At 40.0% G+C, this 13,665-nt stretch overlaps 3 protein-coding genes across 4 annotated transcripts; 1 reads left to right on the top strand and 2 right to left on the bottom strand.

Moving 5' to 3' along the window:
* Positions 1-4,582: 4,582 nt before the first annotated feature.
* Positions 4,583-5,738, bottom strand: LOC119550426. Of its 2 annotated transcripts, none has more exons than XM_037859093.1 (4): positions 5,630-5,738; positions 5,375-5,555; positions 5,062-5,320; positions 4,583-5,009 (listed from the first exon to the last, which is right to left on the bottom strand). In XM_037859093.1, coding segments are annotated over exons 1-4 (813 nt in total). In that variant the 5' UTR covers positions 5,632-5,738; the 3' UTR covers positions 4,583-4,638. The 2 variants fall into 2 exon arrangements, with proteins under 2 accessions (XP_037715021.1, XP_037715022.1); XM_037859094.1 differs by having other exon boundaries at positions 4,583-5,006.
* A 3,109-nt stretch (positions 5,739-8,847) lies between these two features.
* LOC119550560 (protein takeout) lies at positions 8,848-10,105 on the top strand. Its single transcript, XM_037859348.1, has 4 exons — positions 8,848-9,020; positions 9,109-9,346; positions 9,408-9,541; positions 9,598-10,105. The coding sequence occupies exons 1-4, from the start codon at positions 8,936-8,938 to the stop codon at positions 10,053-10,055; spliced, it is 915 nt and encodes a 304-aa protein (XP_037715276.1). The 5' UTR covers positions 8,848-8,935; the 3' UTR covers positions 10,056-10,105.
* A 1,239-nt stretch (positions 10,106-11,344) lies between these two features.
* LOC119550692 (MORN repeat-containing protein 3) lies at positions 11,345-12,590 on the bottom strand. The gene is made up of 2 exons (XM_037859557.1): positions 12,032-12,590; positions 11,345-11,971 (listed from the first exon to the last, which is right to left on the bottom strand). Exons 1-2 carry the CDS (start codon positions 12,507-12,509, stop codon positions 11,532-11,534), a joined length of 918 nt encoding a protein of 305 aa, XP_037715485.1. The 5' UTR covers positions 12,510-12,590; the 3' UTR covers positions 11,345-11,531.
* Between the last annotated feature and the right edge of the window lie 1,075 nt (positions 12,591-13,665).

Genomic DNA, 13,665 nt, shown 5'->3' with positions numbered 1-13,665 from the left:
GTCAGCATTGCAAATGCCCCACCACTTCATAGCGTTTCAAACGGGCAAGTAGAGCGCTTTCACAGCACCCTCTTGGAGCTTGCTCGTTGCCTAAAAATCGACAAGAAGATAACCGATACTGTGGAAATTATTTTATTGGCAACCGCCAAATATAATAAATCAATTCACTCTGTCGTCGACAAACGGCCAGTCGACATCATGCAAAAGCATCCAAACGACCCACAGACGGACGTCCAGAATAAGATCGTTAGGGCGCAAAACACGCTCAGGGCTAGGGAAAATGCCTCCCGACAATGCAGAACATTCGAAGTCGGCGAGAAAGTTTTGGTTAAGTCGAACCGAAGGCTTGGCAATAAACTCACACCACTGTGTGAGGAAAAAGCTGTTGAAGCGGACCTGGGGACCACGGTCCTCATTAAGGGGAGGGTGGTCCACAAGGACAACATTAGATAATAATTCATTTTTTCTAACGTTTACACCTAGCCACTTGGCGTAAGTTTTCTTTTCCACAAGGAACAACATTAGATAATAATTCATTTTTTCTAATGTCTACCCCTAGCCACTTGGCATAAGTTTTTTTTCCATATTTTCTCACCCCTATCCACTCGGTATAAGTTTTTGTTATAATTGTGCTTTTTTCTTTATGCTTTGGTGGTGGGCTACAATATTCTAAACAAACACTACAATACATCCAATATTACAGGTTCGCATTCGTATCCCTGTTAGTCCTGCTTACCGTAACATCGGGGCACGTCTCGGACTACTCGCAGGCCAAATATATTCCCATCATTGATGGTAGAATTTTAGTTTGGGAAGAATTCGCGTTCGTCACACACTCGGCGAATCTCTCAGAATATAGGCGCGTGGTGGAAGAAACAAATGGCATGATCAGCATGTTTCCCCAGTCACACATGCAGAAACTTTTGATTGTCGATGTTGCTCATCTGCGTGACCTGCTCGACTCGTTGAGCATCCACCACAGAGTAGCTAGGAGTTTGGATTTTCTAGGAGCGGCGTTAAAAGTAGTGGCGGGAACGCCAGATGCAGAGGATTTCGAAAAAATTAAATTTAATGAATTCCAGTTAATAAATGCAAACAATAGGCAGATAAACATCAATAGTAAAGTACAAGACCAAATTAATAATATTACTTCCACCGTCAACCAACTTCTGAGGTCAGCCAAGGGAACCCAAGTTGACACGGGGCATCTTTATGAGATGTTATTATCCCGAAATAGAATGATTAGTATGGAGCTGCAAAACTTATTGCTAGCGATTGCTTTAGCTAAGGCCAACATTGTGAGCCCTAGTATACTAGATCATGCAGACCTAGAAGATATATGGATAGAAGAGCCCACAGATACCCCCATCAAAGACCTATTGTCCGTTGCTTCCGTTAAAATATTACAGTCCGATAACCTTTTGTATTTTGTCATCAAATTTCCAATAATCAAATCATCCTGTATTAAAATCACTGTTTTTCCCGTGTCCCATCATGACACGATGCTCAGGCTGGAGGACAAAATAATAGCTGATTGCAATGGAGCAATTCATACGGTCAACAATTGCTCCACAACATCTGGAGCCACATTTTGCCAGCTGGCGGTAAGAAGGTCGTGCGCACAAGAGCTCCACGCTGGAGGCATAGCGCACTGTGACATCCAGCACAGCGATCTACATCCAATTACTCGCGTAGATGAAGGCATCATAATTGTAAACGATCGTCCGGCACGTGTGAGTGTAGATAATGGCACTTACATCCACATACGAGGCACGCATCTCATTACCTTTATTGAGAGTGCCGTGGTTAATGAAACCCGATATGTCAATAATGACAGGGCCCAGAAGAGGGTCCCAGGAGTAGCCAGCTCGCCCTCCCTGAATATCACTATGGAGCACAACATCCTCAGTCTTCCATACCTTCACCGCTTGAGTGAACGTAATCTGGAACACATAAAGAGAGTCGGGGAGAATATCAACGACTATCATTCACATCAGATAGTACTGGTGGCAGCAGCAATATGCTGCGCGTTGATCTGCGTCGGTTTCACCTATCGGCGAGTCATCCAGGCCAGGAGAACTACGGCCCAAATAGCAGATATGATCGCCCAAATAGGGTCGGCCGAGGACGGCCTTAATTCTGAGGGGGGAGTAGTTAACTAAGTAAGTTAACCGGGCGACGGCAATGACCGATCGTCCGAAAGCTCGCTCCGGCCAAATTGCTGACACAGCGTCTGGCCGGAAGCCCGTGCATAGCCGGCAAGCACTACCCATTGGAGTGGCCGCTATGAGTCCCTTTTTATGTTAGCTTTAAGTTCAGTTCTCATTTTGATTTGAAAGAATAAAGAGCTAACGCTCACGAATTGAAACTCCGGCCATCGCCGTATTTGATTTATTGAAATTACACCCAGTCTGAGTCTCTAGGCCAGCGGGCTAAAAGAGGGCAGTTACCCTCTCAACCTAATCGTCATATATTTACTGTTGATGACGCAGGCCAACCGGCCAACTACAACACACACAGCGGCTGATATTACCAGCTACAACTACGGTCAACCGACCTCCTGCTACAGACGTTCTGCCAGCCAGCTTCACCCCCTCTACAGACGGACGGCCAGCCGGCACACGGATTAATTAATTATTTAATTTATATACGTATACCAGCAGGGTCCGCGCGACTTCGCTTTCTGTGAATAATTTGGCAGATATGTATGTATCTGTTTTCCCGTCTAAATTTCAAATCCCAAAGCGAGCTTCCCCCACGACTTTGTCCGCGTTTAAGAATCTGGTTTTAGCAGTGGTCGGAATATAACACTGTGTTGTGGCAATATAATTTTTTTTAATTGTCAAAATATTAAAAAAAAACAATAGACACTTTTTTCCGCTGATCTAAGACTCTATTAAAAATATTATTCGGACACTTTTTTTTGCCCGATTACCAGTATTGGTCCTGTTTCACCATTATCGTTGCGTTTTCTTTTTTCCCCAGTTGTCTTTGTTCCATTGTAATATTACCCCTTTGTCTCTTTGCCAAGTTTTCATGGCGAATATTTTTTATACCCGATACTCGAAGAGTAAAACCATATACTAGATTCGTCCAAAAGTAAGAAAAAGGTAGAATGAAGCGTTTTCGACCTTGTAAAGTATAAAATATATATATTCTTGATCAGGGTCACTAGCCGAGTCGATCTAGCCTTGTCCGTCCGTCTGTCCGTCCGTATGAGCGCTGAGATCTCGGAAACAATAAAAGCTGGAAAGTTCGGATTTGGGATGTAGATTCTTGAGCTTCTTGCGCAGCGCAAGTGGGTTTCAGCAGGGTGCTCCGCCCACTGTAACGCCCATAACGCTAAAACCCGTCCAGCACCCACTTTTTATTTAATATTTATACCCTTGCAGAGGGTATAATGATTTCAGACAGAAGCTTGCAACGCAGTGAATGAGACGTTTCTGACCCAATAAAGTATATATATTATTGATCAGCATCACTAGACGAGTCAATCCAGCTATGTCCGTCTGCCCGTCCGTTTGTCCGTTTCTACGCAAACTAGTCTCTCACCACTAGTTGGCCGATAAAATAAATTTCGTATGAAAGAGTGTATACAACTGAAGTGAGAGATAGACAAGGAACGGCTGTTGAAGTCAACGTCTGAGTCAGTGCTGCTTCTGCTAACGCTTCCTAGGACGTCGAAAATAAAAATACCAGCGGAGTTCTATTAAATACCTTTTAAACGAAGAATCGGTTGTGTTTTTCAGTTAGCCCTGTGATGGGCTATGATCTTCACCGCAATCAAAAATAATAAAACATAGAACAGTGTCTTGAAATCATTTATTTATTTAACCAAAAATTGCTGGAGTTAAAGAAAGGCAGCAGCGGATTGCGAGAACTCCTGCAACCGCCTGGAGCCGATGAATATCATCAACCATCGTGCATCATCATCATCTATTTATCGTGGACGCAAATTTTATCCTGATCGCGTTCTTAATATGGCGAAAGTGGTAAGTAACAATTTTATTGTTAAGGCTCAAATTTGACGGAGATAAACTTAGGCGGGAAATGGTTCCACTTTAAGGTTTCATAGGCGGTTAAGCACTAAATATTATACATTGTGGAGGACTGAAATATGGGTAAAAAGGCCATAAATTCTACTGCGCCAACTATAATTTGATCCACAAAATTTCTACCCAAATTACTGTCATTGAGCGACTTTACACCAGGAACTATCTCAATGAGCTTAACTATGTATGTTGAACAGACAGCCTTTGCAAAGTCAACAGTAAATTTAGTTTTATTTTTAAGAGAATTAAACTCTGTAAGGACCCTCCTCAGTAGGGCTTCCAAACCTTAATGCTGTCGACCGTCAATTTTGACAAACAAGAAATGCTTGGAGCGAACGTTAGAGAAGTGGTCGGATTAACCTTGGGTCAATTGACCCATTGAATAGTACAATTGACTATTGTTATTAATATTTGCGTAATTTGGAAGAAAACCAATTTAAATAAAAAAAACTATTATTTTGAGCCGTGGTTGTATCTTTCAACTTATATCCATACCCTTCGCCCACACATCTTATTAAATCCAGGGATAATGCTGCTAGATTGGCAAGGAGTTTTATTCACGTCTAATAAAAAGTATGTGAAGCCTCTATTCTGCAGACTCCATTTTAAGGACAAATTTCTCCATTATTGCGTTCAAGCGCTTTCGCTCTTTCAACTGCTGCTGCATTAAATCTGTTACCTGTGAACCCAGAGCTAATAATGCCTCTGTATTAGCTTCAGATCGCTGAGCGTTTAGGCGGGTTTGTCTATTTAAGTCACGAAGTTCTTTTGCTATATCCATGAGGACCGGAAGAGAGCTGTCCTGCTCAATTTCCAGCACACTTTCTTCATCTTGCTTTCTTCTTTTAGGAGTACTTCTTGCAGTGTTCGATTTAAAGCGATGCTCTAACCTAACACCTGAACTCTTAAGATTGATGGGGTTGACGCAGTCTTCTTCCTCCTCTTCGTCATATTCTTCTGAAAAATACAATTTATTAGGAATGTTTCTACCATCAATGTGTCCGCGTACCATTATCTGTCACCGTGGCGTCGTCGTGGTCAGTTTTTATGCTTCGCAAAGAAATGCCTTGAGACATTTCGTGTTGGGCCTTGGGGCGGGCTTCGACAATGGTGTCTGCCATGTCGTACAAGTCACAAATAACGGCTACTGCGTCCTCGAGAGGAGTGAGAGTATCTTGATAAAGTGATCCTTTGCCGCTAGCCTTCGAGTCCTCTAGCCGGTTATTGGCAATCTTCTTTCGAATGCATGTTTTCCAATCCTTCCACACCTGTCGACAAGTTAATTAAAGGGTGGATTGTGAAAGGGTTTTTGGAGCACCTACCCGTTTCCATTCGCAGGCTTCCTTGACAGGCGGACCTACACTGTTGAGTTCCTTCGACAGTCTCTTCCAGGCTGCTTCCGCCGCTGGCTTGTCGCCTTTAAGGTAATTTTTCGAGATGATAGGATGCCGCTCCATGAAGGCGACGAAAATTGCATCCTGTTGCGCAGTTCTGTGCTTACCCCTGTTCAAATTACAACAAATTTATATACTTATGTGCATATGAAACGCTTTCACAGTTGACAATTCACCACTTACATTACAACGAGCTGAAATTGCGACCACCCTATTAAAATTAATATATTTTTTTATAATTGTTGTTCTGTTGACAAATGCGAGCAGTTGGCTGCACCCTAAATAGTCAAAACATACCAAATACAGAATTATTATACCGAATTTCAGTATAAACTCAAACCAATAACATAATTGTTCCGAAGACACAAGCCATATGTGACGTATACTTCTTACATTTCATCTACTTACATTTTTACATCTTACACATATAATTTCTATCGTCAAAAATTAAGTACCAAAAACGGCCACACGTAGATAAAAGGCGCTGAACCTGGTTTACGAAAGTATGCAATGTTTTAAAAGAATATTTTAAAATTTCTCAGAATTAAAAGAATCAAGCGTTGCCAGACCGAAAAAATGCTGTCTCATCTTAAGGGGAAGGAGTTGTGAAGAAAGTGGTGAGGGGTTGTTGCTATGCAGAATGGGGGTCAAAGAGAAAGACGATGTTGGTGTTACCAGCTCAGGAAAATTACGACTCATGTTCATGAAGAGGAAGAACACATGGCGCCTTGCTTCAAAAATATTGCATTTTTGAGCTTGATAAAAGTGTAGGAACAGAGAAGAACGAGAATGGATAATATAAACAAGGAAGAACGCTATAGTTGAGTACCTCGACTATCAGTTACCCGTTACTCAGCTAAAGGGACCAAAGGAAAATGGAGATATGCAAGCAGCAAAGCGAGATTGAAATGCGCCACCTACCGGCGGTAGACAGATTTAAGCGTTGTGGGCGTTAGAGTGGGCGTGGCATATTCGCGTAACAAACTTGCGCTGCGCTCAAGTCTACGGAATTTAAATCTGAAATCCCTTTTCTCTATCTTTGATATTTTCCGAGATATCCGCGTTCATATTTACAATTTTTTGAAGTTTGTGGGCGGCTTGTGGGCGTTCAAGTGGGCGTGGCCAACTTTTTTTTGGGTTAATCGATAGGTACTGATGAGAACAATACATTTCGGTTAAAATTTTTATTCTAGCATGAAAACTGTAGAAGCCACAGTTTTGGGCGGTTTGTGGGCGTTAGAGTGGGCGTGGCACCCTGCTGAAACAAACTTGCGCTGCGCAGGAAGCTGAAGAATCTGTATGCCAAGTCCCAACATTCTAGATGTTAAAGCTTAGATTGGTTTAGATTAGTTTAGATAGACTCGGCTAGTGATCCTGGTCAATAATATATATTCTTTACGGGGTCGCAAACGATTCCTTCCACCTGTTGCCTACTTTCCGACGAACCGAGTATACCCTTTACTCTACAGGTAACGGGTACAATGAGAAATCTATGTTTCTTCGCCTTTACTCGAAGGTATATTTATTTTGAAGTTGGTTAGCTTATTAACGAGTATCTGATATTTGACGCACTCGACTTAGCGTTATCTCTTGTTAAAAATTGAATTTTGCGAAATATCTGATAAAATGAAAAAAAATCTAGGAGTCAAAGATGCTGATGTAGCTGGATTTCTTCATGAAGGTCTTAAAGGTGGTATTTTAACAAGTAAACCAGAAAAAACGCTAAAACAAGTGCTTACACTATCAGATACCCGATCTCTGTTTCAAATGTAAATTTAAGTAAAATTTCAGGACATTTCTATTAGCAAGGCGTTATTTAGATGGCTCATCACCGAGTTGGAGCTGGTGTTGACGCATAACCCTAAGCCTTGTTAAAAAAATGAAAGTACAAAAAGAACAAAAAAAAATGTGTCCAATTTTAAATAACAAACAATGCTTTAAATCAAAGATTATATCAGGAATGTTGGTGCTTTAAAACGAATATGGTTGTGTATACAAATAAGTATTCCTTCTAACTAATTCTGAAAAGAAAAGACATTTTAACAACTCAGGTAAACGTGTTCGTGTATGTGTGTGTTCATCATCATGAACGTTTCTCGTCATGTTGTGGTAAATCCATTTAAGTTTTTAACTCGTGTTTTATGTACTTCAGCAAAAATTTGATGTCCGCACGCAATAGGCGTTTGCCTCCCCCTTGCCTTTCCTTTTCTTACCTTCGACATTCTGAGTTAGAGTCCAGCCATCATTTTATTGCACTTGAAAACTTAATTAGGCCAAAATGCGGTGTGAACGCCTATTGATGGAAGGAAGAATTTTCGTTTCGCCAGCTGTGCGGGATTTTTATTACACGCATCAAATGTAATTTGTTACAAATTTGATGGTGGTGTGTGATTCTATCTTCTTAAAAACGGCATAAATAAAAAGTTGTTGGTAAGACCTGGGGGTTGGTGGGGCCTCATAGCCATCATTTAAATGCGTTGCAGGTTTTATGATCGGTCAACTTTTGATTTAACTGAGTGGTTCTTTTATAACTATAACACATTCGTTTATATAATAATAAAAGAAAAGATTTTCTTCATCCCATTCACTTTCTTTTGAGCATAAGTTTTAGCCTTGCAGCCTCATTTGACGTAAACTGAGTGTCAGAGGTCAGTGTGTCTAAGTACAACGGCTATTGGATTGCTAAATTAAAACGAACAGTTTTTTTTGTTGTTTTTCTTTCTTTTAATTTATATCAAGATGTTTTGGAGTTTAATAACAAAAGGTAAGGGATGATTTTAGGAACGCTAATCGAAATATATTGAACAAAACACTCTGCTTATTATGTTAAACTTTTCTTTTTTATTTTTCATCCAATAATTTGTGAAGTCTTTTCTTTTTGGTTTCACAGTTGGTGAGGGGATAAAAACCATAGCCTTGGGTTATTTTTGTGGTTCGCTTGTTTGCTTCGTTAGTAAATAAAGAATTTGCATCAAAAAATATAGACATTTTGTTTTCCCTGATTGGTGTTGATGTTATTCTTTATCTAGTTTAGTGACATCCTTGTGCATATCTAACAACTTAAGCGCCAAGTTTGGCCCCTTGAGGAGGGTAACCAAATTTATTATTCAAATTTCCGCAGCTGATTTACTTGAATTTGTTACTCAATATTACAGGCGCATATTCAGCATTGTTTTAATTCACTTAAAACTACATAAATTTAACTTTACATGCAAAGCGACAACTCACGTGCCCCTGAGCGGCGTCAACGGGCGTACGCTTCTTAATTTCCAATATATATAACTATGTCTTCGCCTTGTGTGCCAGTAAGTCCGAGCTGCTTGTAAAAAGCTACGCGAATGTCGCGAGAGAGAGAGAGACTTTAGTTAAGCTTGCTTAATTCAATCAAAAGCACTATCTGCTGTCTGACGTATCGTTAGTCGATCGCTTAAGCGCAACAACTACGGTTTATCCGAACCGCAGAACTATTTGTTAAAAAACACCCTAAAAATGCTTCCCTATTGGTGTTGCAACGGCTTTGTCTTGTTGCTGGCCTGGATATTGGTGCTGAGTCCCTTCATTTGTGCAAAGTTGCGTAAGTGTATATCTGCTATAAAGGCTTTATTGTGTGAAAGTCCTAAAAAAAATGAGTGCAAACATGACATTAATAACATTTCTGATAGCGTCCACAATCAGACCATGTGCCCGCGATGATCCTCAATTGGAGCGCTGTATCATCAATGCTGTCTACCAAATAAGGCCACTGTTAGTTCACGGAAATCTAGGGGATGGCTATAAAACACCTCCATTGGAGCCATTGTCACTAGATAATATCGAATTGGGTCGGAGTAGTCAGTTTCAAGCTGTGTTTACGGATCTCGAGGCCAATGGAGGAAGTAACTTTATCATTGACCGCCTTATGTACCTAAGTATTATCATTTATACAATTTTCACTTCTAAGTTTATAATCTTTTGTATAAAGCGCCAAACCGTTGGATATTTCTTATGATCTTTGGATTACACTTCCGCGTATCGACTTTAGAGGAAAGTACTCGCTCCATCTTAACCTGCTACTCCTAGATATAAAAGGAAAGGGAAACATGCAGGGATATTGTGGTATGTTGTAATTGTACACATAAGAACGAACACCTAACCTTTTATTTCTAAATCAGAAAATGCTAAAGCATCTGTTAAAATGCGGGGCTCTCGCTATCTGCGTAATGGTAAAGACTACGTAAAGTTCACCAAGATGACCATGCGAATTGATTTTAAGGACTTCAAATTGAACTTAGAGAACCTGTTCAATGGCGATCGGATTCTGGGAGACGTTGGAAATAGCCTTATCAACAATAATCAGGAATTGTACCTCAACGAAATTGTGCCAGGCTTGGAACAAGGTCTTTCTAAAAAGTTTTTAGATGTGGCGAATGAAATCCTAGCCACTGCTACCTTTGATGAAATGTTCCCGCCTGGAAGGACTGTCATAAATCCGATAACATATCCGTCACGATTACCATCATTAGGTCTTGGTCCATCTATATTTGAGCCTCCTTTAGCGTCGCGGAACCCAGAAGGTAGCATTTTGGGAAGTTTATCTCCTAGAAAGTACCATGAATCAAGGCATGACTAATTTGTAAGGTATTATCAGTGAAAGTTGTTTTTACTTGTGGAATGGTTTGATAATATAAGTAACAAAAATATTTACTTGTATTTTCATTTTCCAACTTTATTTAGTTTTTTATATTTATTTGTAATGTAGATTAGTATAGTAAGTTTTGTATAGTGTAGAAAGTATGTTATAGTAGTATATACGTTTTACTTGTTAAAGGTAAGTGTATTCAATTTTTCAACATGCCACACTTCCCTGGGAACGCTTAATGACTAACTCCATTTCCCTCTCGTGGTTGGTTTTGGTGGAGCTGGCAAAACTTTTTAATCCGCTACCAAGCCTGTTTCTGGCTTTGCATATTAGGCTTAAACTTTTTAAAACGTGTAGTCACCGCCTTACGGCTCCGGGGGGACAGTTTAAAGGGCGCATATATATACACTTTGTGCCACCATTACACCTGTTCAATGGGTCAGGGAGCGCAGTGCTATTTCTTGTTGGCCTCCTCTTGCTTGTGATTAATCACCAGCAGCGACAAAGATGAATTCACAGAGATTTTTTTTCCCTTAAAAGTTTTTACTTACGTTGTGGGAGTGGGCAGTTAATTGCGTTGGGTCTCCAAAAAAGTGTTGGTGATATTCAGCTGGCTCTAATTAAATTCATGCGACGCAGCTGTCACTGGCAAGAAAAAAGCATTATCGACTTTTAGGCGCTTAATATTTCAAATGAAAATGTTTTTGATGTAAACAGAGGCAAGTCAAAGGAAAACCTTGGCAACATCTTCAACTTCCGTTACTGGCCAATGCCTTGCAAAGTGTCGCCGGCATTAATTTCATTTATTAATTTTTAACTACGCCCGCGCACCAAAATAAAAGGAACTTGATAAATGGAGAGCTAGCAGGAGGAGTATTACGTAGAGCGTGCATTGGGAGGTGGTTCGAAATCTTTTTCTTTTCTTTCATTGTGCGCGTCCCCATTTTTTGTTGCTTCCTTTTTTTCCGTTGCTTTTCTTTTCCGACCTTTTTTGTTAATTTTTTTTAATTCTTTGCTTTTCACTTGAAAGACGCTCAAAATGTGGAGATGTGCCGAGGCCCGCTAATGTCCTTTCTTTTATCATTAAGTAGAAAACGTGGGTGTCGTTTTTGGGGATGGTGGGTGGGTGGCTCGTCTTGGGCGTGGCAAGTCCGTTTTTTTTGGATGGTGATGGGGATACGCAGGTATTTTAGCTGCCATTAAAAAAAAGCCTCACTCTGTCGGCTTAAAGTTCTAAAGTAGCGAATTTTGTTAGCATGGAAAGGACAACTCAGTCAATGTATATGGCAAGTAAATACACTTTTAATAATTAATAAGCAATTTATATAAAGCGCTTACTTGCTGGCTAGGGTTGTTATAAAACATTACAGCAAATATATAAAAAATTGTACAATTCCACCACACAATTTTATTTTTAGTATTCCGTCAAATTTTTAAATCAATTGTGCGAAACCAAAGGTTAACTAACTAGATCTGACTAACATTGGTTTCATTTCGCGCAATCTGTTCACACTTGCAAGTACATGCGAACTCAGCACTGGGATATAGATCCACAATTGTTGGCGACGCGAAGCGCTCTTCAAAGGAGGCGTAATGTCGGTGATGATGTATGAAGTCAAGACTGACTTTGTCATTGAATCTACGATGGGGCTTATCGCTAAGGTCTTTGTATCTCTGAAAGAGTTCTCGCATTATTTCGTTGGGGTATTTAAGATAGTTTCGTGGAATCGGATACGGAGTTACTGCCACATTACATCGAATTTTAGGATCATCCTGCATCACCGACGTCTTTACGTTATCATTGTCCCACATTCCTTTTTGGATTTGACCCGTGTGCATATGATAGAAGACACCCTCACCATTTTTATATCCGCGTGCAAAGTGTCCCTCGTAGCGATTACCATTAGCTGTTTTTTCAAAAAAGTTGTATGGGGGAAGTATCAGTTAAATTATTATCTAATACGAACCGTAGAACATGATGCCCAGACCATGACGGAAATCAGTCTCCCACTCGCCCGCATAGATACTGCCATCATTGTACCATTGGATACCCAGTCCATGTCGACGGTTTCTTAGCCATTTTCCGAAGTAGACACAACCGTCGGGATAGAATTGCTTGCCCTCTCCACATTTCATGTCATCGTACCATCTTCCAGAATATATCAGCTGTACATCAGTGCCTCGCTTACGAAGCATTGATCCGACTCCCTGCCTCCTGCCCTGATGCCAGTGACCCTCGTAGACTAGCTGCCCCTCAGGATGCTTTTTACCCAAAAAATACTGGGAAGTTCGTTTTGCCGTCTTTTTGACGCCCCAGCCCTGGTGTTTGTTGCAAAGCCAGTAGCCAGAGTAAGACCCACCTCCAGGATAATAGAAAGTGGCCCTTCTGCCAGAGCTGCAAACAGGTTTATTTGGGCAAAAAAACCGTTCCAAACAGGTACTCATGCTCTTGACAAAAATTTGACCTGGACGTTTTAAGATATGCTAATGTGTGAGTTAGGATTTGCTTGACAATTGAATATTGATTATTTGTATACAAAAATAAATTTGAAGTTTCGCACAAATCTGAAGTATATTTGGTAACAATCAGGTCCTTTTTCGAGCAACTTTAAATGTTGGAAAGACATGACCAGACACTAGCAAACTACGTTAATAGAATTTACAAGCTTACCCCAATGACTATACTTTCGAATGGCAGGAAATCAAATATAATCTTGAAAAGTTTTTTGGGGCTTGGTTTTGTGTTGAGTCTTGCAAGCAAAAAGGTTGAATATGAATTTCCGATATTGATTGGGTTTCCTTTTTGTGACACTCAAAGTTTCCGATGAGTGTAAAATTGCATTGTGTAAAAATAATATTATATTTCATTATGTGCACTAAGTAAAAAAAGTGTTATAAAAATATAACTTTGGATATTTTGGTTTTTTAGCTCTATGTAAGTAAGAATCAGAGGCGGTCCAGAATTTGGTTGTGGCCACCTAATTCCACATTTAGTTTCTTTTCCCCCTTAACTACATGTACATTTTGATTGTGGTCGTACAGTGGCCACCTTAATTAATTACTCGTAACAATACATGAAGTTGACTATTAATAATCAAAGAACGAATTCGATTTCTTCGCTTGCAGCTTAAGCAACGGTTGATCAGTTAGGTTAATTTCTCCACTTCCGGGTGAAACTGAATCGGATATCTTGCCTGTGGGCAAAATAATTGCAAGTGACAGGCGGTTTAATTTTTTTCCTTTTCGACAGCTTGAAGTTAGACTGAGATTGGGTTGCCATGCTTATGATTAACTTAATTCACTGGGGTGGTGCTTTTTTGTAGAAAAAATCACAGTCAATACAAACGCTCGGTTTTTGCTTTCCTTTTCATCCATCCTCTTGTTTTGTTAAACTTCAAATAAACAAATAAGCGAAAGGAAAGAAAAATATAACATTTTAAAAAGTACAACTTTTTGGGCTTTCGGTTGAATGAAATGGAAAATTTTAATTGCTCTGCGCAACGTGTTTCCATCACTTTCTTGTTTGGGCATGTTTATTCAAAGCAATTGAATGCTGTAATATAAATAATTAATTCTGTTTTAGATACCAAAGGTGTTGTAA

The sequence above is a fragment of the Drosophila subpulchrella genome, chromosome 2R, assembly GCF_014743375.2.
Source record: "Drosophila subpulchrella strain 33 F10 #4 breed RU33 chromosome 2R, RU_Dsub_v1.1 Primary Assembly, whole genome shotgun sequence".
Lineage (NCBI taxonomy): Eukaryota > Metazoa > Arthropoda > Insecta > Diptera > Drosophilidae > Drosophila > Drosophila subpulchrella.
This window is presented reverse-complemented; position numbering and strand designations above follow the sequence as displayed.

Coding starts and splice junctions, on each gene's coding strand:
- LOC119550560 (XM_037859348.1), top strand. CDS start 8,936: ATGCTTCCCTATTGGTGTTGCAACGGCTTTGTCTTGTTGCTGGCCTGG. Junction 9,347..9,407: donor TTTATCATTGACCGCCTTAT/GTACCTAAGTAT, acceptor TTTTGTATAAAG/CGCCAAACCGTTGGATATTT. Junction 9,542..9,597: donor AAACATGCAGGGATATTGTG/GTATGTTGTAAT, acceptor TTTCTAAATCAG/AAAATGCTAAAGCATCTGTT.
- LOC119550692 (XM_037859557.1), bottom strand. CDS start 12,509: ATGAGTACCTGTTTGGAACGGTTTTTTTGCCCAAATAAACCTGTTTGC. Junction 11,972..12,031: donor TCTGGGCATCATGTTCTACG/GTTCGTATTAGA, acceptor TTGAAAAAACAG/CTAATGGTAATCGCTACGAG.
- LOC119550426 (XM_037859093.1), bottom strand. Junction 5,321..5,374: donor AAGCCTGCGAATGGAAACGG/GTAGGTGCTCCA, acceptor ACTTGTCGACAG/GTGTGGAAGGATTGGAAAAC. Junction 5,010..5,061: donor CGCCACGGTGACAGATAATG/GTACGCGGACAC, acceptor TGTATTTTTCAG/AAGAATATGACGAAGAGGAG.